The following is a 25,852-nucleotide window of genomic DNA, read 5'->3' as shown; positions in this document are numbered from 1 at the left end:
AAGTGCAGTTCCACTCAGACACACCACCCAGGGCTGCTCCCCGTGCACTGTAATGACGACAAAGACGTCACGTGTTTGCTGCCCTTTGTCCCGCTCAGCCCCGCAGGGCCAACCCAGCTACAGGAGAAGGCACTGGCTCCTCTTCTGGCTCATGCATCGTCAACAGGAGTGACAGACGCGTTCCAATCACAGGGCCAAATTCTGCCTTCGGCTCGCTCGCTAAAGGCAGCGCAGTTGCACACCTGTAACAGAGGCCAGAACTTGGCCCACAAAAGCTCCCTTTTAAAGGCAGAGTCCTAGTTGGCTGCAGCTATTGAAACGTGCCCCGGCATGTGCGTTTGTTTGCAGATTTATTTTCGGCATTTCTTTGACGCTTGTCCCATGGTCATCAAGTGCTTATCCTAAGCTTGGAGAACAGGCCTGACCAGGCTGCCTTGGGGGCAGTGGCCAGTACAGGCTACGTCAGAGGCATGGGCCAGCGCACGTAGCCAGTTTGCACAATGCTGAACAGGAGGGAAATTCCTGTCTGGCCCTTGCAGGTGATCACCCTACACCCTCAGCCATAACATCCAATTCCTCTTGAACAGCCCTGAATTCAACATGGCCCTGGGCTTACCTAGATGCAACTGTTGCTAGTTGCATAAAGTTACCCTGTCCCTTTAAAAACCCAGCTGCCCAGTACGAACCTTGGGAACCGAGGATCCATAGGCTGGCTAATGGCTGCAGCGATATTTCCTTCTTTGTTAGAAATGTGCTGCCCTTTCCTCTCCCAGGGCCCCCTGGTTCTCATGTTACGCGAGGAGAGACTGCGTTGGTTACACTCCCCTCTGGAAGCTGTTGCTATTACCAGCCAATATCTGCACCTGGCCCAGTGTCCTAAACCCTGCTAGTTCAGTGTCCAGAGCCCAGGACTGCACAATAGGCAGACGCTCCAGTGGCGGCAGAGCTACCATGACCCTAGGGCGGAAAGCTCCCTGCCCACCACAAGCACAGAGAGAGGAAACTGAAGCAGAACATTGCCGAGACAAACCCCCGTGTGGCTGTGCCCTGCACTCTCACGCCTGGAATCATTTCCCAGTGCACTTTGAATCAAGAATGTGGAATGTACTGCACTGCATGCCTCTGGCCCGCAGAGATGGCAGCTTGTGTTTTCTAGCTAGCCAAGCAGCCAGATGTTTTAGGGAGGGAGGAAACACCAACAGACGCTGCCAGTCTGCGCTGCAGATGTGCGGTGAGCCTGCTTCGTGGCTTACAACAACACAGGCTGAGAAGAGCAACGTTTGCCACAGCTGGACAGTCTATTTGTCTTGTGTGCGGGGAGAGGGGAGTGTGCAAGGGCCTGGCTGTATTCTCTAGGATCTCAATAGCATCAGTGAGCACAGAGGTAAAGCAACCGTTCCTCCAGCTGAAGGGAGCGGGATGCTGCTCTGGAGTACCAACCCGTGCACCACGGGGGCCAGAGAAGCTCCTCTTTCCACTATGGAGACGCAGGCGTCCTGAGGGCATTTGGTTTGGTGAAGCTGGGCCAGGCCAGGCCAGAAAAAAGACTTTATACACTGAAGCAGCCACATGGTGCTGAGACGGCCATGAAGCCCAATGCTTTTCCCATGGATGCAAAGTCCTGAACATGCCCTCTTAGCTTTTGAGAATCCTGCCTAGAGTCTCACCTGGCTTGTCCAGCAGCTTCCTCAGAGAGCCAGATGTAAAAGGACCAGAAGTCCTGGGTTAGCTGGGACAGTCCTGATTCTCCAGAAACAGCTCTTGGGACACCTGAAATGTTCCATCTTTTCATCTCATCAGCCAAAATATTGGGATTTTGTAACAAGAAAATATTTGTCCAAGATGAGTTGCTCCACCGAGTGGAACTGGCTTTGTGTTTGCAAGGTGCTGACCATCCAGTGGAAGGAGCGTCCAGTGTGATGAACAGCATTGGGGGTGAAAGGAAAAGTCACATGAGCACAGGCACTATCTGAGTTGATCTTTTGCTCAAATAGACGGGTAGCCACACCTGAACAGTGTTTCATGAGGAGCTCGTTAAGACACTATGTCGCTGAGGGGAAACCCTCCATTCCGAGAAAGCATCTGTCTCACTGCTGTAACCATAAAAAAAAGTTGCCACAGAAGTGTCTTGGGTTTTGATTCTGACAATACAGTCACAGTATGCACGCAGTCCCTGGAATCCTCCTCGGCGAAGGGAATTCGGTCTCTAGCTGACTGGGCAGCCCAAGGGATGGTCACAGCTCACTGCTCAGCTCAGCTCTACGTTTGCGTCACCTTGTCACTTGGCACACCCTCCTGAGTGCGCAGGCCATGGGGAAACAAAACCAACACGGGTTGGGTCAGCCCTTCTCGTTAACAACTCCTTGCTGCCCCGGGGCTACCTCTGCTCCTGGTTCTCCCCTTTCCTCTTCATGGTGCTTCAATCTCATGGGAAGGCACAGAGGAGCTTGGCAAAAATCACTGTGCCAAGTTGGTGACTGAACTAAAAACGGACGGTGCGGCACAATGTGTTCATTGCTATAATGGGGCCTGAGCAGATGGCCCCGAGGGCTGCGCCTGGAATTCTCCCTTCTAAAGAGCTACAAGGTGAAGTTAGTGCTGCTGAGAAGTGCCAGGACAGCAGCCTTGGAGGCTGCCCACTGCCCAGCACCCATGTGCATCACCCCTCCAAGGGAGGGCCCCTTCTAGGGATCAAAGAGGAGCTAAACCTCCATGACTCATTAATGCCTTGGCCGCTCTGTTGAGATTGCTAACGAGAGGACTACTTAGTGCCAGTTGTGATGCTGGGTGTTAGGCTCCGAGACACACCAATGGATTGAATCCAACAGCCATCAGATGATAATGCCTATGGTTGCTACCCACCTGGGTCACATATGAGCAGGCAGCTTGGAGGTGAAAAACCCTATTCCCAATTCCCTGAGCCATTCAGTCCCTCCGACTGTTGGAACCAGCAAAACAGAGAGGCCAGTCCCTCCGGGCCAGTCCCATTCCAGAACCTCTCAGGAGTTGGCATTTGAAACTATTTCAGGGAAGTGAGGCCAATGGAGATCAGAGGAACATACAAAAGTTCATTGATTTACGATTGTGGAAAATAACCAGGCACCATCAAAAGCAAAAGACCCCAAGACTTTAGAGCCAGCAACACCTGTCTGTGGACTTGTCCACAACAGGTCAATTTTTATAAACATTAGCTAACCCCTTTTAAAAACCTTGTGTGGATTTTAACGTGCGTTGGCTGCTCAAGGAGAGTCTTAGCAGGAGAACAGAAGCTGCAACATGACTAGCTAAAACCTGTTCAAATCCAGCTTGCAACCCTGTCCTACGCTAGGCTTTAAAATGGGTTGGTTAAAACAGGTTAGCTAACAGCTCCTTTTATCCTAGCGTGTGCTGAGGCATTCCCAGCATGGCCAGCACCACAGCTTCTTGGCAGCACACACGAACAAGAGCAGCGCCTGTGCGCCAGGAAGGCCCCTCCTCCTCCTCAAGATGCCATCGGGTTGTTTCCAAGGAGGGTTTTTGCAAGTCCAAAAACGCTCTCTGGAGAGAAAAAGAGGGAGCCTGAAGCAGAAAGGCCCACGGCAGCAACTCTCAGGACCTGGGTCAACTGACTCAGGCTCTCACCACAGGGCTAAAATGGCAGTGCAGACGTTCAAGCTCGAGGTGAAGCCCAGGCTCTGAAGCCTGGTGAGGGGGCATCTAGCTTCACAGCATGAGCCCCGTAAGCCCTGCGATGCTGGCAGACCCGGTGCCCGCTCTTGTCAAGGCTTTAGGCCTCAGCCGAGCACTGACAAATTCATTGCTGGAACCCAGTCTGTCTCGCCCATGTGTTAGACTGGCTCAGGCAGGAATTGGACTTATAACAATGTGTGTAGACTTTATGAAATGTTTGTTAGTAGCTAAATGTATTAACCCCGCTTATATGGTCTATATCCCATGCTACAAGGTACTTAAGTGTTTGCGCTAGAGCCGTAAAGTGTTTGTTCTGAACTATGGAACTCACCAAACAAGGAAAAACGTTACCGAGCGCCAAATGGTAAATCCCTGGAAAGGAATCTCCTCTTGCCCACCAGGGAGGGCTATCAAAACGAAATGGCCCATTGTGGGGCTTCCCAATACAAAGATTTTTCATGGGTGTGCAGGGGCAATTAGCAGAGGCTCCGTGCAAAAGGACTCGTCCTATCAGCTTGAATTTGGGAAGAAGGAAATAAAGATAGTGAACAAGAACATTTTCCCTCGCTCTTTGCTGTTCGGACTCTCACGCAGCTGGAGCTAGGAAACAGAAGCAGCGATCCCCTGGGTTAGCCCTAAAAAACATTGAGAGCTGACAGATTCCTGCAACTCTGTCACCTTTTAAAACTACAGACTGTAACTCACTCGTGTATCTAAACTTGTGTATCTAAAAACTACAGACTAACTCATTTGCTTGCTTTGACCTGGTAATAACGCTCTCATTTCTTTTCTGAGTTAACAAATCCTTAGTTAGTTTACTATAGGACTGGCTACAAGTGTGGTCTTTGGTGTGAGATCTGAGGTACAAATTGACCTGGTCTCTTGGGACTGGGAGCAACCTGAATCTTTTGTGATCTTTGGTGTATAGCAACCAAGTATCACGAAGTCCAGCTTGCCTGAGTGGCAAGATAGACGGGAGTGCCCAGTCTGTGACTCCCTGGTCAGACTGTTATAGTGCTTCAGGAGTTCACATTTGTTACTGCGTGGGTGAAATCTCATTATAGACCATACCACCAGCTTGGGGTCTCTGCCCTGCTTCTAGTCAGTCTCCCCTGACGATGGAACTCCCGGTCATGAGCCACTCCAGACAGTGTGACTAGGCTGAGTCAATTGACCAGGCCCTTGAGACTCTTGACATGTTTTATTGTTGTTGTTGTTTCTGCTGTGCCCTAAAACAAACCTGGGCTATCCAGCCACCCTGTTTCTTCCTCTCCTCAGTTAACTCACTCTTCATTATCCTTTCCTACCCTTTTTAATTTCTCTCTAAACTCAACCAGCTATTGCTGTTCAGACTGAAATAATTAATTGGAAAAAAATTGCCACTGTAGGAGAAAAGAGTGATTAAACCCATCCAGCGGACAATGGGGCAATCATCAGCCTAAGCATCTAATTACAGGGTTGGAGAGTATGGATGCGGGGATAATAACAGAGCCTTTTGTAAACTGTGTTGCCGGATGAGCTGAGAGGAGGGTCTGTGCTTGACTTTGCTCCTGGTTTCGTGCATGATTCCCAGAGTGAAAAAAGATACAAATGCAAGAATAACTGATCATTACAGAGTGAATACACAGGAAGGGCTGCTGGAAAAACAAGAGCATCAGGCAGCACAAACACCTCTCCCATCCCAGCTCTCGGCTTGCTGGCTATACAGCACTCGCTTAAGACAAGTGCTTGGAGGACGGGCTTTCCCTTGAAAGAGACTTTGAGAGAGGGAGGACAGCACAGGAACACTGTGCTTTTGGCCAGCCTATCAATACAAGGTAAGAGAACGGAGCACCGATGGAACCCCTGAGCCTGGCCAGTTTTTCTAGCCAAACACTTTCCTGCTTGTTTAAGGGCTGCATTCCCCCTGGACATGGCCAAAGCATCTGGGCCCACACACTCCTCCGAACTCCTTGCTGAGTGTCATAGCAACAGGTTTCCGGTCTCCCAAGACACAAACAGGGGCAGGACCTCGTTTCCTCAAGCCATCAGACACTGGCTAGCACAGACGGCCCTGGGGGAAGAGGGAAGAGCATACAAACCAATTTGTCCTCCTGACCCAGCCACGTTTAACTGTGCAGGATGGAGCTGAATTCTCAAAGGAGGAGTCACTTATTACAGCTACTGAATTTGCTTCTTCTTATTCTGGGAAGGAGCCTTCTCCGGGGGCTCATGGCCAATGTCCTAGGGATGGAGCTCAGTATCTCAATAATCAGAAGAGGAGTGTGCCATTTCATATGGCAGTGAAATGGCCCAAGGGACTGGGAACAGAGTAGAGTGGCCACCTCATCCAGCCCTCACCAGCCTCTCTGGAGACTGCAGAGTGGTTACTGCTGGCCTCAGCAGGATGGGCCATGGGCACTGCACTCCTAACACCTACACACCTGGCTTGCCATCCAGGGTACTCACTGGGCCTGGGTTGCAGCATAACTAGGGAGATGTTCGTAACGCGACTGCCTGCTCTGGGGCAACAGGGAATTCAGCCCTGTCAATGAAACGTCCTTTTCCATGGTGTTCAAAATACGATTTCAGATGGCTGGGAAGCAGTGAATGGGAGTTGCAGAAATTAAGTGTCCTGCTCACTCCTAATGGGATGCCCAGTAGACGGGGAGAAGATAGCTTAGTGGTTTGAGCATTGGCCTGCTAAACCCAGGATTGTGAGTTCAATCCTTGAGGGGGCCACTTAGGGATCTGGGGCAAAATCAGTACTTGGTCCTGCTAGTGAAGGCAGGGGGCTGGACTCAATGACCTTTCGGGGTCCCTTCCAGTTCTATGAGATATAATAATATATGGAGATATACCTATCATATTATAGTGTGCACTGACCTATGCTCCCGTGCAGAAGGACACCACTATGCAGTAGCATTTACAGGTAGGTGGCGGTATGAGGGTCACTTCTCCTGGGGGAGACAAAAGTCTCTCCAACTCCAAAGCCCTGCTGCTGAAAGAGAAACACACACAGCTTTATCGTCTCAGGCTTCCACAGCAAGGCCAACGAGCTGCACCCGGCCACAGGGCGTGGCCAGCCACAGGGCACAAATCTCAGCTACAACTAGCCCAGGGCAGGCAGCTTGTGCTCCGCAGTTGCCCAAGGCTGTGCAGGCGATGGCAGGCAGCATATGTGGACATGTAAACAGGAGACATAAAGATGGCAGAGGCAAGTGATCCTAAAGTAGGTATTAAATCTAGGCATTTTGCCACTGGCTGAGCATGCCCCCCTCCTGTGGAGAGCCACTCGGATGGAATCTTAAGCGGATTCTCTTGTGGAGGAGACATAACACTGAGGAATGACTTTCTTGACTGTCTGTGGTCATTAAAAATCCATAGCCAAGGTGCCCAGGCTAAACTACTTAAATTCAGATGCCGTGCGCCTCTTTACTCCCTCCCTTAAACCGCTGTGCAGTCTTGCTGGAAGCTGTTGAGCAGTTGTTGCGTTTCACCTCAGAGGTGGCTGCATTTCAGTGAGGAAGAAAGTGATCCTGAGATACGGTCTGAAATCATTCTGTTGAAATGCTTTGAGAGCATTTGTGGCTTTCACTATCTAATCTAGAACATAATTATTCATAATGCAAATGATGGCATGTTTTGTTAAGTTTGAAGGGAAGAACTGGTTACAAGTCTGTGGTGGGGAGAAGGGCAGCATGATCAGAGTGTGAGAGGATCAAAGGAGACTTGAAAAACAGCAGCCACAGATTTATGGAATGGAAAAAGGAGCAACTCACAACGAAACAACAGAGTAACAACCCCCGGCGCAGTTGTGATGGGATTCAGCCCTAAAGTATCTGAATCCCTTGTCTGCAATCTGCAGGAATACACCTCCAGCGGGTCGGTGTGGCATGCCTGTGTTTTATATCTGCATATTGAACCCCAGACACAATTAAACTAACACAAAGGGATGAATCCTGGGGAACAACAAAGGGTGGAAGATGGAGAACGTACCAAAGAACAAGAATAAACAACCCATCCCATGGTGACTTAGCTATGGAGGGAAGGAGAGAGTGTGAAAAGCCACATCACTGGCCTGCAATAAATGGCACTGGCCCGCTCACTGTGGGGAAAGCAGCCGGGAGACTGAAAATAATTCCTTTGTTTTGAGCTCCTCTGGCTTGCAGGAATCTTGTGTGAGCTCAAATTACCAACCCGGCTCCCCCTTCCCGTGCTCCTTCCCAACCCATAGCAGTCACACCACACATTAAAACACATTTAGCAACCAATCAGGGACCTGTGACTTCCTATAATAAAGACATTTTTCATCTTCACAATCTCAATGAGAGCGAGTTTAAAGTGGTGTGAAATTGCAAACGGTCACGGTGCGCTAGCAGCCGAGGTTTCCCTAGGTATCCTTCATCCCAGCAAATAGAGTTCGAGCTGCCCAAAGCATATAAATCTTGAGCAACTCCAAGTCACTTTGAGTAATAGTTCATTTTCTGATTTAATTTTGACTGTGACCGCAGCTTCTAAAAGGCATTTTCAGCTGCGGGCTGGTTTGGGGTCTTTTTCCTCCCCAAGAGCTAAACCGAGAAGAGAGGCAGTTTCGCTCCAGCTCATGACTGAATCTCAGCACAGCGAGGGAGGCGAGCACACAGCCATTGGTGCTAAGCCCAGCAGGAGAGCAGCGGGGGTCCAGCGGTGGATTACCAAACAGATCTCATGAAGAACACAGACGCTACTCGCCTCCCTGCCCCCAGGAAATTAAGCAAGTCCTAGCCTGTAGCATGCCTGGTGTCTGCCCAGCTATGCCCAGGCACTCGGAGGAGCTGGAGACAATGCAGTACAGGCAGGTCATGCTAAGGAAAGTTGGGCCTGCAGGCTGGTCAGGAGCCTATCTAGAAATTCAGCCCCCGCTTAAGCCATCACAGCTCACCCTGATTTCAATGGTGGTGGGATCAGCCTAGGGCAGGGATGACTTTGGGTCACACCTGCCTGCCAGGACTTGGGGTAAGGAGAGAGATCCCAGGCCGCCTTGCTGGGTAAAATGAAAGGAATTTCTCTCCTCTCAGGTGATGTTATCACTGTTGGTGAACAGGTCACATTTGGAAGTGGGCTGAGCTGCTGGCCTGTTCTCCAGGTGGCTGCTACCCTGGCCCGGCGTGCGGGTGTTATTCAATCAGACACAGGGGCCTGGCTCACCAAAGAAGCAGCGGCGGTGGCAAGGGGGCTGTCACACATCTCACAGCAGCTCGTCGAGGGTCCACCTTCCTGGGGGAGAGGAGCTGAACTAACTGCTTTGCTGGTTCATTTCTAGGCCGTTCCCGAGGAGGGACTAGTGACGCGCTCCGAGCGATTGGGCCTTGTCAGGATGGTGTCTGGCAGCTTCAAGCTGCTGCCTGTTTTCCCCCCGGTGTAGCTGTGACTTGCATCTCCAGTGCTTGGCCAATTCACAGGGCTGCTCCCGTCCTCGGCGGGCCCTGGGAATTGAAAGCTCAGGGCTGTATTAGTAATGAGCACCTGTGTTTACAGTTAGTCTGTTAAGAGCAGGAATCTCACTCCAAACAGCTCTAGGACAACTAAATACATAGGCAGCCGGCCCTGAACCGAGGACTTGCCAGTAATGAACCGGGGTGACTGTTTCTCAGCCTGCTGTCACCACACCCAAGTTATGGCCGACACAGCTCCACTGCCTGGCAAATGCGTTATTTGTCATGTTTTGGCCTAAACAGTTGACTGTAGCTAGAACATGGGGCCCGGTGGGCCCCTCCCCATCCCTGACTCCCTTCACCATGCGCCATGGTGACAGGGAACAGCCCTATCGAAGGGATACACCACAGAGCATTTCCGCACTGGTGCCAGGTGACAAAAGGACATTTGCAGCACCTCTAGGCCTTTATGTCTCTGCAGGACAGCCACAGTCCGGGCAAGCTCCCCCCAGTCCATCCCGCTGATACCGTGCAGGCCTTGTGAGCAGTGCCTCTCTTCTGTCCCAGTACTTACAGGAGCATGAGGTGCCTGTCAGTCTTAGACACCCTTGTCAGAGACACACAACAGAAAGCCATCACAGGCTACACCCAACAACAGGCTGGATGCCAGTTGTGGCCATGGGCAGATCCCACTGCTCACACCATGTAACAAACTGCACTCCCACCAAATCAAACCAAGGCCCCACACAGACATACAACAGCTTCTGATCCGCTCTGTCTTTTATTCCTCTACTGTACTTCCTGCACCCTCCTTTATCTTAAACCATGCTGCAATCTACCCGCTCCTCCACTCAGACCCTGTAGCTCGAGTCTGGGTCTTTCACTTGGATCCACCTGGGAGCGCCCCTCTAGCTTTTGGAAATAATCATTCATCCCTTCTGCCGAAAGATTTCCCCTTTAACACAGGCAACACTGAAGATTCCTTCTCTTTCCTGCACCATTCAGGTCTTAAAAGATGCACTCCTAGGTGTCCCTGCTTGGCTGCTACCCAGAAGTCTTTTATTTCCTAATTCAATAGATTTCTCCAGGCGTGTGATAACTTCATTTTCTTAAACCGAACCTCTGTCCCACTGCACCAGCCTAGGACGCTGCCCTTGAACCCAGCCCCTCTCGCAGGGGAAGGCATATTCCCAGATGCCTAACACAGCGTAATCTCCTGGTGATTCTGTTCCCAAGACTCCTCAAGTTGGCTGAGAAGTGCAGAGAGGTCACTGCCTTTCCCTGCTGCCCCCAGCATGGGCACTTGTCCTCTCCCTAGTGGGGCTATACATTCTGGAGCTGGCCTAAGCGGAACTCATGGAGTTTCACACCTCTTTGCTACCCTTATACAGTCCTCTTCCCCTTATCACATCCACACACTTTCTTCATGCCAGCGAAGGATGGGTGTAGGGGGGGCAACCTGCTGGGAGGCTGCTCACCAGGCAGCAGCATGGGGTGAACAAACAGGCCCCTTCCTTTATTGCCCTTAGGGAAATGAAATCATCGCCCCTTACAATGTAGAAGGGCCAAAATAGAGTTCGGCGATAAATCGCTAAAGCTATAAAACAAACAGGCGAGTCTTTAACTCAGTCAGAAATAGGAAGCCTGGGAAAGAATCGGCGAATCTGCTGGCTCACCCGGGCTTACCAGAGAGCAGTCCGGGAAGACGAGGACAGGGCTGAGAAGCTAGATGATTTCTTTGGACCAGTCTTCACTGCAGAGAATGTTGGGGAGAGTCCTACATCGCCCCTGCTCCTTCCTGGTAACAAAGCTGAGGTGCCCTCCGAGGCTGAGCTGTCCGAAGGAGAGATCGAGAGCAAACGGACCATTTAAAAAGCGATTAGCTACGGAGCCAGCTGGTCCAGCCAAGAGGTCTGAAGGAGCATAGGGCTGAAGGAGCTGAGGGGCTAACAAAAATCTGCAGTTTCTCAATGAAAACATCCACTGTTCCAGAGACTGGAGGGCAGCTAATATTGTATGTATATCTTTAAAAGGCTCTAGGGGTGATCTGGAGTACTGTAGAGCAATGAGACTTACATCTGTACCTGGTGAACTGGTTAAAATGATCATTAAAAACAGAATAGCAAAACACCTGGACGATCATAATGTGACAGGATCTAACCAGCAGGATTTCTGCAAAGGAAAATCGTGCCTCACTAATCTCTTAGACTTCTTTAAATGTGTCAGAAAAGCAGTGGATAAAGGAGAACCAGTTGACCTAATGGTTTTAGCTTCAAATAAGCTAAGTAGTCAAGCAGTGAGATGCAAAGTATTGTCATGGACTGAAAACTGGCTGAGACACAGAAAGCAAAGAATACGATTACATGGTTAATTTGCATCATGGGAGACGGTTAACAGAGGAGGCAGTAGGAGTCCCTGTGTTAATATATTTATGAAGGGAGGGGAGTAGTGAGGGAGTGCACACGACACTTACGGTATGTCACTGCAACGAAAGGCCCGCGGTGCAGCCATGGCTGGTCCAGGTCAGCTGGCTCAGGGTCTCGGTGCTCAGGCTGTGGGGCGATACAATTGCTGTGTAGATGTTCAGGCTCTGGCTGGAGCTTAGGATCTAGGACCCTCTCGCCTTGTGGGGCCTCAGAGCCCAGGCCCAAACGTTTACACTGCAATTTTATAGCCCCACAGTCTGGGCCCTGCGAGCCCGACACAACTGACTTGGCCAGTCGTGGGTCTTTCATTGCAGTGTTATTTAGGCCAGTCAGGACCAGAGAGGATGGTGAGCAATTACAGAGAGACCTAAACAACACAGGGGAATGGGCAACACGATGGGAAATGAAGTCCAGGGTTGATGAACACAAAGTAATGCACACCGGAGGGGAAAATTTAAACTACTCATGCACCTTACAGGGGTCTAGATTAACTGTATCAACTCAAGACAGGGACCTGGGCATCATGATAGACAGCTCATGGAGACCTCTGCTCAATGGGGCCAAAAAAGCAAACACAATGTTAAGATGCAGAAGGACTAGGATGTTCAATAATATAAAGAATATTTAATGCCTTCACACAGATCAGTGGTGCAGCCTCATCTGGAATACTGCATGTAGGACTGGTCACCCCATCTCAGAAAAGACTTCAGAATTAGAGGGGGATCAAAGAAGAACAATGACAATGATCAAGGGCCTTGGGAAAAAACTTTCATAGGAAGAGTTAATGAAAAGATGGAGATAAAAAAATATTCTGTCATACAATGTGTAATTAAACTGTGGAACTCATTGCCAGAGAGAGCCACTGGGGCCAACAACTTCAGAAATTCAAAAGGGGGCTGGACGTTTATGTGGATATCAAGAATATCCAGAGTTGTCATTATTAACAACAAAAATTTTGGTAGGGATTAAATCTCATATTTCATGGGCGGCAGGGTTTCCTAGTGGATAGAGCACTGGACTGGGACTCATGAGACCTGCGGTCTATTTCTGGCTCTGCCACTGGCCTCCTAGGTGACCTCAGGCAAGTCACTTCATTGCTCTGTGCCTCAGCTTCCCCAACTGAAAAGTGGGCAGTGATACTGACCTCCTTTGTACAGAGCTTTGAGATCTACTGATGAAAAGGGCTACATGAGAGCTAGAAAAAAGTGTGTGCATGTGTGTGTGGGGGGGCAGATTATCTTCCATCTGCTACTGTGGGGTTTTTTTAACCTTCTTCTGAAGCATCCAGTGCTGGCCATGGTCAGAGGCAAGATACTGGACTATGTGGACCTTGGGTCTGATCCAGTCTGGCAATCCTTATGTTCCTCAACTCCTCCACCTTCCACTAATCCACAGATCAGGTGTTCAGCAGTCAATCTCAGGCCAAGGCTTCTCACCTGGGAGCACGCAACATCCCTCCTGGGCCCAGTCCCAACCCAGGTCTTTTGAGGGACTATGAAGGCCCCGTGAGCGAGGGAGAGGGCCTCACTCATGGAACAGATGCTTTGCACCACTAGAGAATATGTCATTAATATTAAACAGTCAAACGTCACCAGGATCAGAGGGGATTCACCCAAGAGTTCTGAAGGAACTTGACTATGGAATTGCAGAACTACTAACTGAGGTATGTAACCTATCACTTCAATCAGCCTCTGTACCAGATGACTGGAGGAGAGCTAATGTGACCAATTAAAAAAAAAAAAAGACTCCAGAGGTGATCCTGGCAATTACAGACTGGTAAGCATCATTTTGGTATCAGGCTAACTGGTTGAAACTATAGTAAAGAACAGAATTATCAGACACAGAGATGAATACGATTTGTTAGGGAAGAGTGAACATGGCCTTTTGTAAAGGGAAATCATGCCTCACCAATCTATTAGAATTCTTTGAGGGGGTCAACAAGCATGTGGACAAGGGTGATCCATTGGATACAGTGCACTTGGACTTTCAGAAAGCCTTTGAGGCCCCTCACCAAAGGCTCTTATGCAAAGAAAACAGTCATGGGATAAGAGGGAAGGTCCTCTCATGGCTCAGTATAGGGTGACCAGATGTCCCGATTTTGGGGTCTTTTTCTCATATAGGCTCCTATTACCCCCCACCCCATCCCGATTTTTCATATTTGCTGTCTGGTCACCCTAGCTCAGTAACTCGTTAAAAGACAGGAATAAATGGTCATTTTCCACAGTGGAGAGAGGTAAATAGCAGGGTCCCCCAAGGATCTGTACTGGGACCAGTGCTGTTCAACTTATTCTTAAATGATCTAGAAAAAGGGGTAAACAGTGAGGTGGCAAAGTTTGCAGATGACCCAAAACTATTAAAAATCGTTTAATTCAAAACAGACTGCAAAAAGTTACAAAGGGATCTCAGGTTTCAGAGTAGCAGCCATGTTAGTCTGTATCCGCAAAAAGAACAGGAGTACTTGTGGCACCTTCGAGACTAACAAATTTATTAGAGCATAAATTTGTTAGTCTCTAAGGTGCCACAAGTACTCCTGTTCTTTTTTTAAAGGGATCTCACTTTAAACTGGGTGACTGGGCAACAAAATGGCAGATGAAATTCAGTGTTGATCAATGCAAAGTAATGCACATTGGAAAACATAATCCCAACTACACATACAAAATGGGATCTAAATGATCTGTTACCACTCAAGAAAGAGATCTTGGAGTCACTATGGTTAGTTCTCTGAAAACATCCACTCAATGTGCAGCAGCAGTCAAAAAAGTAACAGAATGTTAGGGACCATTAGGAAAGGGATAAATGATAAGACTGTAAATATCATAATGCCACTTTATGAATCCATGTTACACCCACATCTTGAATACTCTGTGCAGTTCTGGCTGCCTCATTTCAAAAAAGTTATATTAGAAATGGAAAAAGTATCGAGAAGGGCAGTAAAATGATGAAGGATGTGGGGCAGCTTCCATATGAAGAGAGATTAAATAGACTGGGACAGTTCAGCCTGGAAAAGAGATGACTAAGGGGGTATATGATATAGGTCTATAAAATCATGACTGGTGTGGAGAAAGTGACTAGGAACATGTTATTTACCCCTTCACATGACACAAGAACAAGGGGTCACCATATGAAATTAATAGGCAGCAGTTTAAAACAAACATAAGGAAGTACTTCTTCATACAACGCAGTCAACCCAGGGAACTCATTGCCAGGGGATGTTGTGAAGGCCAAAAGTATAACTGGGTTGAAAAAAGCACTAGAGAAGTTCACAGAGGATCGGTCCATCCATGGCTATTAGCCAAGATGGCCAGGGACGTAACCCCATGTTCTGGGTGTCCCTAAACCTCTGACTGCCAGAAGGTTGGATTGGATGACCGAGGATGGATCACGCGATAATTGCCCTGTTCTGTTAATTTCCTCTGAAGCCCCTGGCACTGGACACTGTCGGCAGACAGGATACTAGGTGGGGTGGACCATTGGTCTGACCCAGTCTGGCTGCTCTTATGGTCTTTTTCATTGTTCACAGCAGGGAGAGGTAGGTGAGAACAAGCACGTCTGGACCCTGGGGGACTGCACTGCACCCACCCACCAGTTCATGTCGCTGTAATTGCTGGAGGCCAGGAGCGCAGCACGTTGCAATTCCTACACAAACACTAAAACTATCAGCATCTCACTCTGCGCTTTTGTGCTGGGCACAGATTTAATCTAAAATATTTGATGGGCTCCCTGTAAAGAAACAACCAAGCAGTTAGGAATATCGGTGAAGGTGGGAACCTTGAGTCACTGCCAGACAACCTCCAAGTGGTTCTCACTCACAGAAACGTTTAATGACATCCACTTAGATTGTTAACGTCTGAAACTGGGTAAGCGAATCTGACCTGGAAAAGAGCCACTGCTCAGAGCCAGCCTGCAGCAGCTGGCAAAGACCAGGGCTTGGGTGAGGAGCAAAGCCTAAGTAGCCTGCAACGGACTGAAATGCTTCGACCAGTGAACCCAGTGGGCCTGAATGCAGATACGGACACATGCTGTCCAGAGGCAGCTTTCGTCTTGCTTTGTGGCTATGGGCTCAATCCTGCAGGGTGCAAGCTCTCAAGCCTCAATCCATCCAAACAGGGAAGCAGTCCCATTTGAATGAGACTAGTGAGATCAAAGAAAGCCATTCAGGGACTAGTGCCACACGCATTCCTAGGTGGGCGTGGGGGTCTGAGGATTGTGTCAATGAACAGGCAGGGCATTTGCAGGGTGGATGGCCAGTGGGGCATTAATTTAGCTGGGGATGAGCCCTGGTTCTTCAGGACGGAGCCTCAACCACGCTCACAGCGGCGAGTGAGATTCAAATAAAGAAGGCCCCCCCGAGCCCCTCACAGTCCCAGCAGCTCCAATGAGAAGAAAAGCCAGATGGGCAAAGAGTAGTTAGGGCTCCTGAAACCTCCCAGGAAGTCTGTGAGTCTCAGCGGAAGGGACATTATCCCATAAAAGGACACGGCCGTGTGTGCAATGGCATCAGAGCTAAGTTACACAAAGTTCACAAGAAAAGCTCCCATGATCTAACTCATAACAAAAAGGAAAGTGACCAAGGGGAAACCAGGGTCCATGCCGGGGCCTGTTCAGGAATGAAAAGCCGCGCAGCAGCCTTACTGTTCAATGTCTTCTTGCACCAGAAGGTAGAAGGCCTCTTCTTGGCACTTAAAGGAGGATGACTCTTCTTTGACCTTTATGGAAACAAAAGATACAACAGTCCTCAGCTCTGTGGTGATTTAGTATCCTGAGCACAAAGATCGCGATGCAGAAAACACGGGCCCTGGTTCTCCACCATTCTGCACCTGTGCTTTAAGTGCAACACGTTGCTGTTCTGGGTTGGTGGCATGTTTGCACAAATTTTGTACCAGTGTAAAGGACTGCACAAGGTGCAGCTTAATGGAAAACCAGGCCCAGAAGACCTTAAGGAGGGTCTTTCACAACAGGGAGAACTGCCAAACTTATTAGATGAAAGCAGGGACTGGCCAGTGATTTTTTCACCTTTTGGGGGGGGGGGGGCGGGAGAGGGCACATAACTATTTCCTGAGTACTGCAGAGATTTAGGTTTAATGGGGGCTTTCCTCCTGCCTGAGCCCAGCTGCTGGGTCCTATGGGGAAGTCAGAGCATGGGACATCGCACGATGTCATGACTGCACCACAGGGTCCTGCAAGAACTGGGAGGGAGATTCTAGCCCACAGACTCAAAGCTAACACAGAGGGTAAGGAGCCAAGCAAACTGCTGTTTCACCTGAAAGACCCTTTGTTGAAATCTTTCCACATGTGATTGTTCCCACTGTGCAGCTGAACGGCAAGTGCTCCATCCTCTCCTCCAAGTATGCAAATTGACAACACTTTATCAAGCTCAGTGGTTTGAGCATTGGCCTGCTAAACACAGGGTTGTGAGTTCAATCCTTGAGGGGGCTATTTAGGGATCTGGGGCAAAAATCTGTCTGGGGATTGGTCCTGCCGGTTGGACTAGATGATCTCCTGAGGTCCCTTCCAACCCTGATATTCTATGATTCTTTGTGAAGTGCAAACCCCTCTGTGAGTGACAGTGTGCTGAGGGGGGTAAAAGCCAGCCCTCCAAGGGACCACACTGTCAACTAGATTTAGACCTGATATTTTGACTATGCAAAGGGGAAAAAAATGTGATTTACAAACCCGATACAAACAGAAAAGGCTCCTTTAATATTTTTGAATAAACTCAGTGAAAGCAGGGTGAGGGTTTTATATGTTTTCTTTTAAATTACATTCATCCCCTTGCTTAGTTTCTGGAGCCAGGTCGATAGCTGCCTTCCCTCCTGTCTGGGGAAAGCCTGTTTCTCCTTTTGTTTGGTCACAAACTGCAAAGCCTAATAATAAGTATCCATAATTCCTTATGTAGTGTTAATACATACAAATCACAGTGATATTAATCACCAGTGTGTCACAGGTGTTCATAAAGCTCCTTGCTTGATAAACTTTTGTAATACAGTAATATTGTATCAAATCAGTTGATTCAATTGCTTATCACTTAAGGGTCAGACCCCCAGTCTTTATAGACTGGCAAATCTTTGAAATGTATTCAGGGCTCCAGGGTTTTTGCCGCCCCAAGCAGAAAAAAAAAAAAAAAAAAAAGCTGTGATCACAGTCAGCTCTACCGCCATCGCTTCAGTCTTTGGTGGCAATTTGGCGGCTGGTCCTTCGCTCCGAGAGGGAGTGAGGGACCCGCCGCCGAATTGCCGCCGAAGAGGCGGACGTGCCGCCCCTCTCCGTTGGCCGCCCCAAGCACCTGCTTGCTGGGCTGGTGCCTGGAGCTGCCCCTGAATGTATTCTTTGAAAAGTAAAACCCAGCCCAAGCTTCTCTCCTGCTAGGTATAGGCACCATGCTGTCTCCTGCCCCGTTTGTTAGCGTCATAGCTTTGTTTACCTAATATGTAAATAGAATTTCATTGTCTCAACCTGATGACCAAGCTGGCAGAGAAGCATATCTACAGTCCTTGTTTAACAACTCCCCGACTTGCCTGGTTTAAACACATGTTCGTTATCATTCCAGTTATATCCACAACTTGTCATGCAAATCCCACGCATATGTTACGCAAGAATATTAACGATCAGGGAGTTGTTAGTTTTCCAACGACATATTACATGGTACCTTTTAGATATAGATTGTAACCACAGCAAGTTGGGGCACGCTGAACTGCTCAGGCCAGTTGAAACTCACTATCCAATACCAGTCAGCCCCTTGCCCTCCGGCACCGGGATGCTCTGAGGATCACAATCAGTAACAAAGGCGAGGGCGTTTTTAAAACATCTGTCAGTTTAGTTGCCTGTTCCCTGGACTGAATGTACTCCTGGCTATGAATTGCTATTCAGATTATGTTCCTCACCACCCCCCAATGTCTTATATTTTCCTTGCATAAAAATGCATTTTATGGAATATTTTTTTCCCCTCAAACAAACAGTCTAGAGGAAAACAAATGTGACTGAATTTATGTTGCAGATTTTGATTCTCACTCTAAGTCAATCAGTTCCATCCAAGAACAAACACGCTAACAGAACAGGTCTGGCGGAGTCATAATATATACAGCCTAATTAATCACATTACTCATGAAAATATATTGGCATAATTAATAACACAAGGCATCTATATTGGCCTCTGTGGCGCAGCAAATTACAAGGCAGTAATACTTGGACGTGTTGACCTGGATTTCATACATAATCCATCAAACCATTCCTGCCAGATCGAGTCTCCAGAGACAAGAACAATACAAAAATGATAATTAAACAAAAGCAAGATGGACAGCAGTAGTGCAACATTCATCATTCCCAATATCCCATGGAAGGGGCTGGGATATTCTGATTTTGTCCTGCGCATTCTTGTGCTTTCCTCTGTGAAGTTTCAGTATTTTAATAGGCCTGGACGGGGATACATTACTGTTAATGATGAATAAGAATAAATTATGGCCTGGTGAATGAAGGCATATGGCAATATCATTATACAGGCGTAGCAGCCCTAAAGGCTTTCGAAAGGGGTCCTGTGGACGGGTTACAGTACGCTGTGATGTGCATCGGAGATCTATTGCCCAACCATCAGAGCTCTACCTTAGCACCGATCCCTGCCTCACAAAGACCAGGCCCATCTGAAGGCCTTGCATCTCTGAGGGGTACTTCGCTCCAAAGGGAAGTGTGGTCAGAGTGAGGGAGTCAGACATCGCATACATACTGCATTCCTGTGGCTGCTGTTAATAAATCACTACGGGCAGCACTTGCAGAACAGTGAAAGAGGCCCAGACACTAAACCAATGCAAACGGAACATGTAGCCAACCATGGCTGGAATACACATGCTGTATGGTACGGCCTCCTAATTCCACCGGGGGTACGCTAATGGGCAACACGTGGGATGGGGGAATCACTGGCTGAGGCAATCTTGAGACAAGTGAATAGCGACTGGCTAAGAGATGGAGAACAAAGAGTGGGAACGAGTGCTCCGTGCTCACCACAGAAGGAAGTTAATAGCTGGGTGTCCTAAGAATCCACACTGGGGCCAGTGGTATTTCGTATGTTTCCCAATGATCTGGTAGAAGAATTGACCCATGTGGAATCTGAATCTGTAGCTAACACGATTATTCAGACTAGTCAGGTCTAGAGAGGAGTGAAAAGAACTTCAGAAGGAACCCAAAAATGCCAGGTAAAAAGGGTAACACACTGAGAAATGAAACTCAGCCTGACAAGTGCAAATGGAAGGAACAGTGAGCGGCACCTACACACGGATTGTTCTCAAGAGACTAACCACCTAGGAGAAAGATCCAGGGGCTGCCGTGGGCAGCACAATGAAGATCTCCACTCAAAGCACAGTGGTGGTCAAAAAGAAAAAAAGATATTGGCTGTATTCAGCAAAGGGAAGAGACTAATACTTCACATATTAGAATGGCGTTCCATGGGTAGACGGCATTGTGCCCCTCTCCAAAAGGAGACAGCAAAAATAGAATAGGCCCAGAGAAGGGCAACCAAACTAATTAGAGACCTGGAGAGGCTCCCATGGAAGAGATTAAAAAGATAAGGAGTGTCATTTACAGAGTAGATGAACAAGAAAGAACATGGCAGAGGGGCACAATAATGAATACTAGAGATGCTCAGCTGGACTCTCCTGTTTACCTTCTCTTGTATACAAGACCAGCATTAACTTCCCTCCCAACTCCACAAAACGGCAACTGGTTCCTCCCACGTACAGAACTCATTTAATGTGATATATTCTACACATTTGTCCCTTTGCTTAAACCCATTAATACTACTGGACTCCACCACCTTCCCTGTAAGTCGGCTCCCTATTCACCACACCCTGTAAAATGCCACCTGACATTTTTACTACTGAGACGTATATTCCTTCTTAACGTAAACCTCTAATCCCTATTTCTGATCTGTCCAGCAGCCTCCACTAGCTCACACTATCAGCTAGCGGGTTTAAAAACTTCACTCGTGTTACTTCGTAATCATCTTTGCTCAAAGCTAAATGACCCCAATTTTGTCTCTCACCTCATTCGTAAGCCCCTCCTTGTGCTGCCCTGTGCTGGATTCTTCAGTTTAACTTATCTATCTCAAGTGGGGCGACCAGAGCTGAAGTCTATATTCCACATGTGCTACAGTAATTGTAAGATGCCGGCGCAATATCCTTCGACTTATGTGATATATATTGTTAGAAACCGACATCCTATTAACTTTTTATACTGCAGCTCCCTGGACTAGGAATTTAAATGTCAGGTCTGTCAGTACAGACAGATCCTGTCCCTTTATTGAATTAATTCAATACCATTTGAATTATTCGTAGTTGGGCATTATATCTCCACCCATATTCAATACCAGCTTGCTCCTAGCCACAGAAAAGCAGGCAGCCCCCGCACGAGCAGCTGGGAATGCCTTTGTTTCAGACAGCTTGTGTCACAGCTCATATGTTCTGTTTTACTTTCCTACTGGTATTAGAAACACATTCCCATTAATAGGTGTTTAATGAAACCATAACAGCTTCCAATCCATAGTTAGAAACGGTCTAAAAACATGGTGGCCTGTTCAATCACATCAGTAAATATTGATGGATTTTAAATCTTCAGGAACCGGCAACAGCCTGCTAATGATTTGTCCAAGAATGTTTTTAATGGGCTAGTTTGTGTTCTGAGACAAATGGCACCTACACACTGAAATCACGTCCCGTAGCCAGGCAGCTGGGGAGTGTTGCATTGCAGCACCACAGACCAGGTCTCTCCCACCTGGAGACCAGCGGTGCCTGGAACGCAAGGCAGGAACTGGCTTCTGGGGCATGCATATCCCCCTTCTCCATCCTCTCATTAACCATGGAACACATTTAGGGCATGAACCAACCTCTAAGTGACAGAAGTTAGGAAGAAACTTTCCCTATGAGCTGGCTAGGTCATGGTAGGGTGACCAGACAACACGGGTGAAAAATCAAGACAGCGGGTGGAGGGGGTAATAGGAACCTATATAAGAAAAAGCCCCAAATATCGGGACTGTCCCTATACAATCGGGACATCTGGTCACCCTAGGTCATGGTTGCCCCCTGCAGCAATTTTTGTAAGTGGCACCAGCCATTCTCAGAGGCAGGATACTGGGCTAAGTGGGCCATGGTGCTGATCCTGCACAGCAATTCCTATGTTCCCAGCTGGCAAATTCTCTGCGGGCATAAATCTCTTGATTTCAGTCAATTTAGGGCCACAGTGAACTTGTTCCCATATATTCAAGAGCTTCTTGTTCGTTGTAATTGAAGTAGCATTGGCTGGACGTCTCTCTCCGCAACTCAGTTCCTCGCTCTCCTTCACTACCCCGTGGGCTTTCTTTCTAGAGGTCAGTCATCAGCCAGCCTGACTACTCTGCACCAGTGATGTCACAGGAACAGAGTAGAGAGGGAGGCTGGTCTCCTGGTCTCAGCACAGGACTGGGAGTCAGGGATCCTCAGGACGAAGCCTGGCTCTGACACTGTCTCCCTCTGTGGCCTTGGAGAAGTTGTTAAACTTTCCTGAGCCTCAGTTTCCCCCGCTGTAAAGTATGGCTAACACAATTGACCTCAGCCTGGGCTGTTGAGGAGTAACTGTCTAGTGCTCATAAGGGGCTGCTGAAAGGTTGCACGGACGGTGAGTGTTAAGGGTCAATTCTCCCCTCTGCCAGAGAGTGAGAAAGGACTTGAACGTGGGTCTCCCACCTGTCAGGCAGGTGCTCTAAGCACCGAGCTATGGGATATTCAGATGGGGGGGGGGGTCCCCCCATCTCTCCTGCTGCTGATGTTCCACTGTGGGAATGGATGAAAGAGCAATTGGAACAGGGGGACTGGAGCCGGGCCCAGGTCTCCCACCTCCCAGGTGGGTGCCCGAAGCACTGAACTACAGAGTTAGAGCTGCTCTCTCTCTGGCCCAGTGACTATGTAAGTCTTTATCCATGATGGAACAGGCACCTGCTCTAACCACTGGGCACCGCCATCTCTTTCTCCTCCCCAGCAGCCGGTTGGGTTTTGAATGGGACCCGATCCAGGAGGCAGCCTCTGAGCATGTCCCCTACCAGAACAGGCCCTGCATGCAATCTAGGGAGCCAATCAGCTATTTTCTCCCCTGGTTTGTGAATTGCTCTGGGGCTTGGGCAGGAAATAGGTACCTGGAGGACGCTAGAGGGAGGCAGCTGTGCACATGCTCAGAGACAGAAACACTGGCACAGTAGGGACTTGGCGCTGGAAATGTAGGGGCCTACAGGGATTAGACAGGAGTTTGTGCATCACTGTGGAGCCAAACCTGGGACGTAGGCACTTCAAATAGTGTCTTCGGTGCCTAACGCCTTTGGAGCATCAGACCTAAGCTTTCCACGAAGTATTATTCACAATCAATTACGCAGCAGCCTGTGATGCCTGGTCTGACAGAGTCAGGGGCATTTTGTTTGGGTGCTCACCCTTTTCAGTCCATTTCACCACAAAACATAGGCTGGGACCTTGAATCGGGGTGGCTGAGAAGGTGCTACAAGTCTGCAAGGCTACCAGATGGCCCCTCATGTTCAACACAGAGTTACCTTCAGCCTCCACATCCTGGCCCTTACGGAGCCTCCTTTGGTTGCTGCGCGAAGCTGACATTCCAGATAACGCCCCGTTCCCCTGTGCAGTCTGGCAGTGAGAGGGTCTGGCAGGAGCGGCTCCGGGAGGGGAGTCAGGAGTGTCCCTGCTCTTCCTGCCTCACCAGGTGTTAGTGGAGCACATTGCGCAGAGCTTCCATGCTCTCCACGGGAAAGTCTACAGCTGGCTCAATAGGATTTTAAAACTCCCTCTTTCCCTGAAACCCTCTAGCTGGCCATGGCCTGCTTGTCTGCCCTGCAAAACTTTCATTCTGCCAGGAAATTAACCAGGCTGAGCGTGTCTGTCAGCCAAGATGCATCACAGAGGTATATGCGGCAGAAGGGTCAGACGTACTGCCCTGAACTTATAGCTGTAGCCTGTCGCCTACACGGCTACGATGTGCCCTTCTGTTCACCCTCCCCAGAGGGGGTGCATGGGGCTAGAACATGTTCATGAACATCAGTTCTCCACTCTCACACGAGCTCACCGTCATTCAGCTTTGTTCCAGCAAGGAATCCAATTGTAGGAGTTCAGTGTCTGGTACTACGCGTAATTCACTAAAACAGATTTCCAGAACTGAGAGCATCTTCTGTGGAGAACTGCGTAGACATGTTTCATTGCCTTTATATTTCACTATAGTTGACAGCTTTTGAATGGCAAATACATGTACACAGGGAATCCTGTGATGAGAGATGCAGTAAAGGCATTTGACAAAGTATGGGATGCATACCTGGGTATTAAAAGAATCTGGATTTACTGTCTCATTAGTGAGATTATACAAGGTGGGCCTTTGCAGCAAATCAATACAAATATTTCCAGTCAAAAAGGCATCCTTTGGCCTAGCCCCCCGTCTCCTTAATTCAAATACTACAGTGGGGAGGTTTGGATTTGCCATGTGGATAATTGGTGTACAGTCCCCTACGGCAATACCTGGGCTTGAGAGGGCTCCCATCAAAGCTTCACCTACTAAATTAGTTTAATCATGTCGGTCATTAGTCATCTTTGCTTGAGCCCCCATTTGGAGACCATTTAAAGGGGATTAGAGAAAATCTTCCCTCTTTAGTGCTGTACAATAGTGATTAACCATCAGAAGTCGCAAGGCATTTTAATACTGAGGGAGAGAAGCAAAACTGAATCTGTAACCACAAAAGCCCACCGCTTTGAACCAGGACTTGGAGCTTGCATGAGATGAAGAATTATTAGTGTGACACCTGGGGTGCTAATTGATACACGCGGGAGCCCCTGGTACAGGGCTGGAGATGAGAGGACTCAGAGAGGAGCCCGTTCAGCTCAATGAGGTTGTAAAGGACATTGGGCAGGATCTTGTAAGGGAATTCTGTGCCACTAGGGAGGGAGTTAGTAGGGCACGGTTTGTTCTCTTTTCGTTATCTATTATCCCTCTAGATCTTAGATAGATCTATCTATAGCTAGACATACCCATGTATAGACACATGTAAACTGATGTGAAAACAGGCACATTTAGAACTAGGCACCCCATTCTAGCTGTGATTAAATAATTCATAACTATCGCCCGGGGAGTGTTAATTATAGAGCATAATTCACTCTGATTCTACGGACTATAGCATCCTCATCCTACCCTTGCTCCAATCCCACCTGTTCTCCTGCAGCCTCCTCTCCTCTCCCCTCCAGCCCTTGTCCAACTGCTCCCTGCCCAGTTCCTCCTGCCACTCACCCAGGAGGAGACCAACTGCTCTTGTTCGTGAGACAGGAGAAGTCACTGCAGTGCTCTCACTGAGAAGCCAGGGGTTTTCTCAGTGCCTGGCATTTACATTAAGCAGAGCTGTGAATAAACTCCTGACATTTTGAAGTTATCCATGCCCAGCCAGTTGGCTGTTTGTTCTACTCCAAAGCCTGCCAGTTCCCCCTTGCCTGAGGTTTCACACCCATTGGGCTCCAGGCACCACATGTGTGGAAATGCTCAGATGTCATTCAGAACAGGCCACCACGGCATCACTCGTTTTACGAGGCTGCCTAAAACGAACGTAGCTGTTCGGGTTCTTTCATGTAAAGCATTACCACTCGGAGTTGTGCACACACAAGCGTGCAGGTGTAACCGTTCTCTTTGGACAAACAGAAAGAAAAGCGTGCCTGTGTCTTAATACGAATACTGGATAAACAGAAAGGAAACTAAAAATACAGCTGAGCACAGGGTGAAGGAGTCCTGGCAAATCTGACCGCAGCTGCACAGGAGCCCGGGAGTAGCAGAACTCAGGACTTTCACTGAACCAGTGACTTGTATTTGTCCAACAAATGTGACGTTTTGCAGAACAACCTTTTGGCTTTAAAGTGACCGGAGGCCCCTGCAGGCATTCAGGGCACTGGGCAAATATTTCCTAACAACAGACAACTCAAAACGTCACACAGCAAACACGGCAAAAGGCAGATCAGATCCAACGGTTCAAAACGCAAATGGCATCACAGGGTGTTTGCATTCCTAGCCAGTCCAGGAGGGATTGGTTTATTAATCCAATGGATTTCTTTAATGTGTGCTTGGAACGGATTAGACGGGCAGAACACATGCCACATTCTGAATGCTACGCTCCCTGTTTCTAATCCAGCTACCCTTTGATTCACTCAGCCCAACAGAGCAAGTCCTAATTATCGCTGAACCTGGCCCTCCAAATGACCGGTGGGTGGGGGAGTTATCCAAGGAATGTGTGGTGGGATTTTGCACCTCTTTTGAACCCAACAAAAGCCATGAATAAAAATAACATAAAAAAATAAAACCTAGAAAAAACAACAACTT

General features: G+C 48.5%; 1 protein-coding gene across 31 annotated transcripts in view; it reads right to left on the bottom strand.

The window, feature by feature from the left end:
• The window catches only part of TNRC6A (trinucleotide repeat containing adaptor 6A), a 174,458-nt gene that overhangs the window by 109,387 nt on the left and 39,219 nt on the right, over nucleotides 1-25,852 (bottom strand). For 30 of the 31 annotated variants that reach the window (XM_065560320.1, XM_065560307.1, XM_065560308.1 and 27 more), the window contains exon 2: nucleotides 16,124-16,197. In XM_065560320.1, coding sequence (XP_065416392.1) covers nucleotides 16,124-16,197 — 74 coding nt within the window. Of the gene's footprint in view, nucleotides 1-686; nucleotides 806-16,123; nucleotides 16,198-25,852 lie in introns of those variants that run through there. The other variant, XM_065560325.1, reaches the window with a different exon arrangement.

Source organism: Chrysemys picta, chromosome 10 (assembly GCF_011386835.1).
Source record: "Chrysemys picta bellii isolate R12L10 chromosome 10, ASM1138683v2, whole genome shotgun sequence".
NCBI classification, from domain to species: domain Eukaryota; kingdom Metazoa; phylum Chordata; order Testudines; family Emydidae; genus Chrysemys; species Chrysemys picta.
Note: the sequence above shows the minus strand (reverse complement) of the source record. Positions and strands in the feature narration are given on the sequence as shown.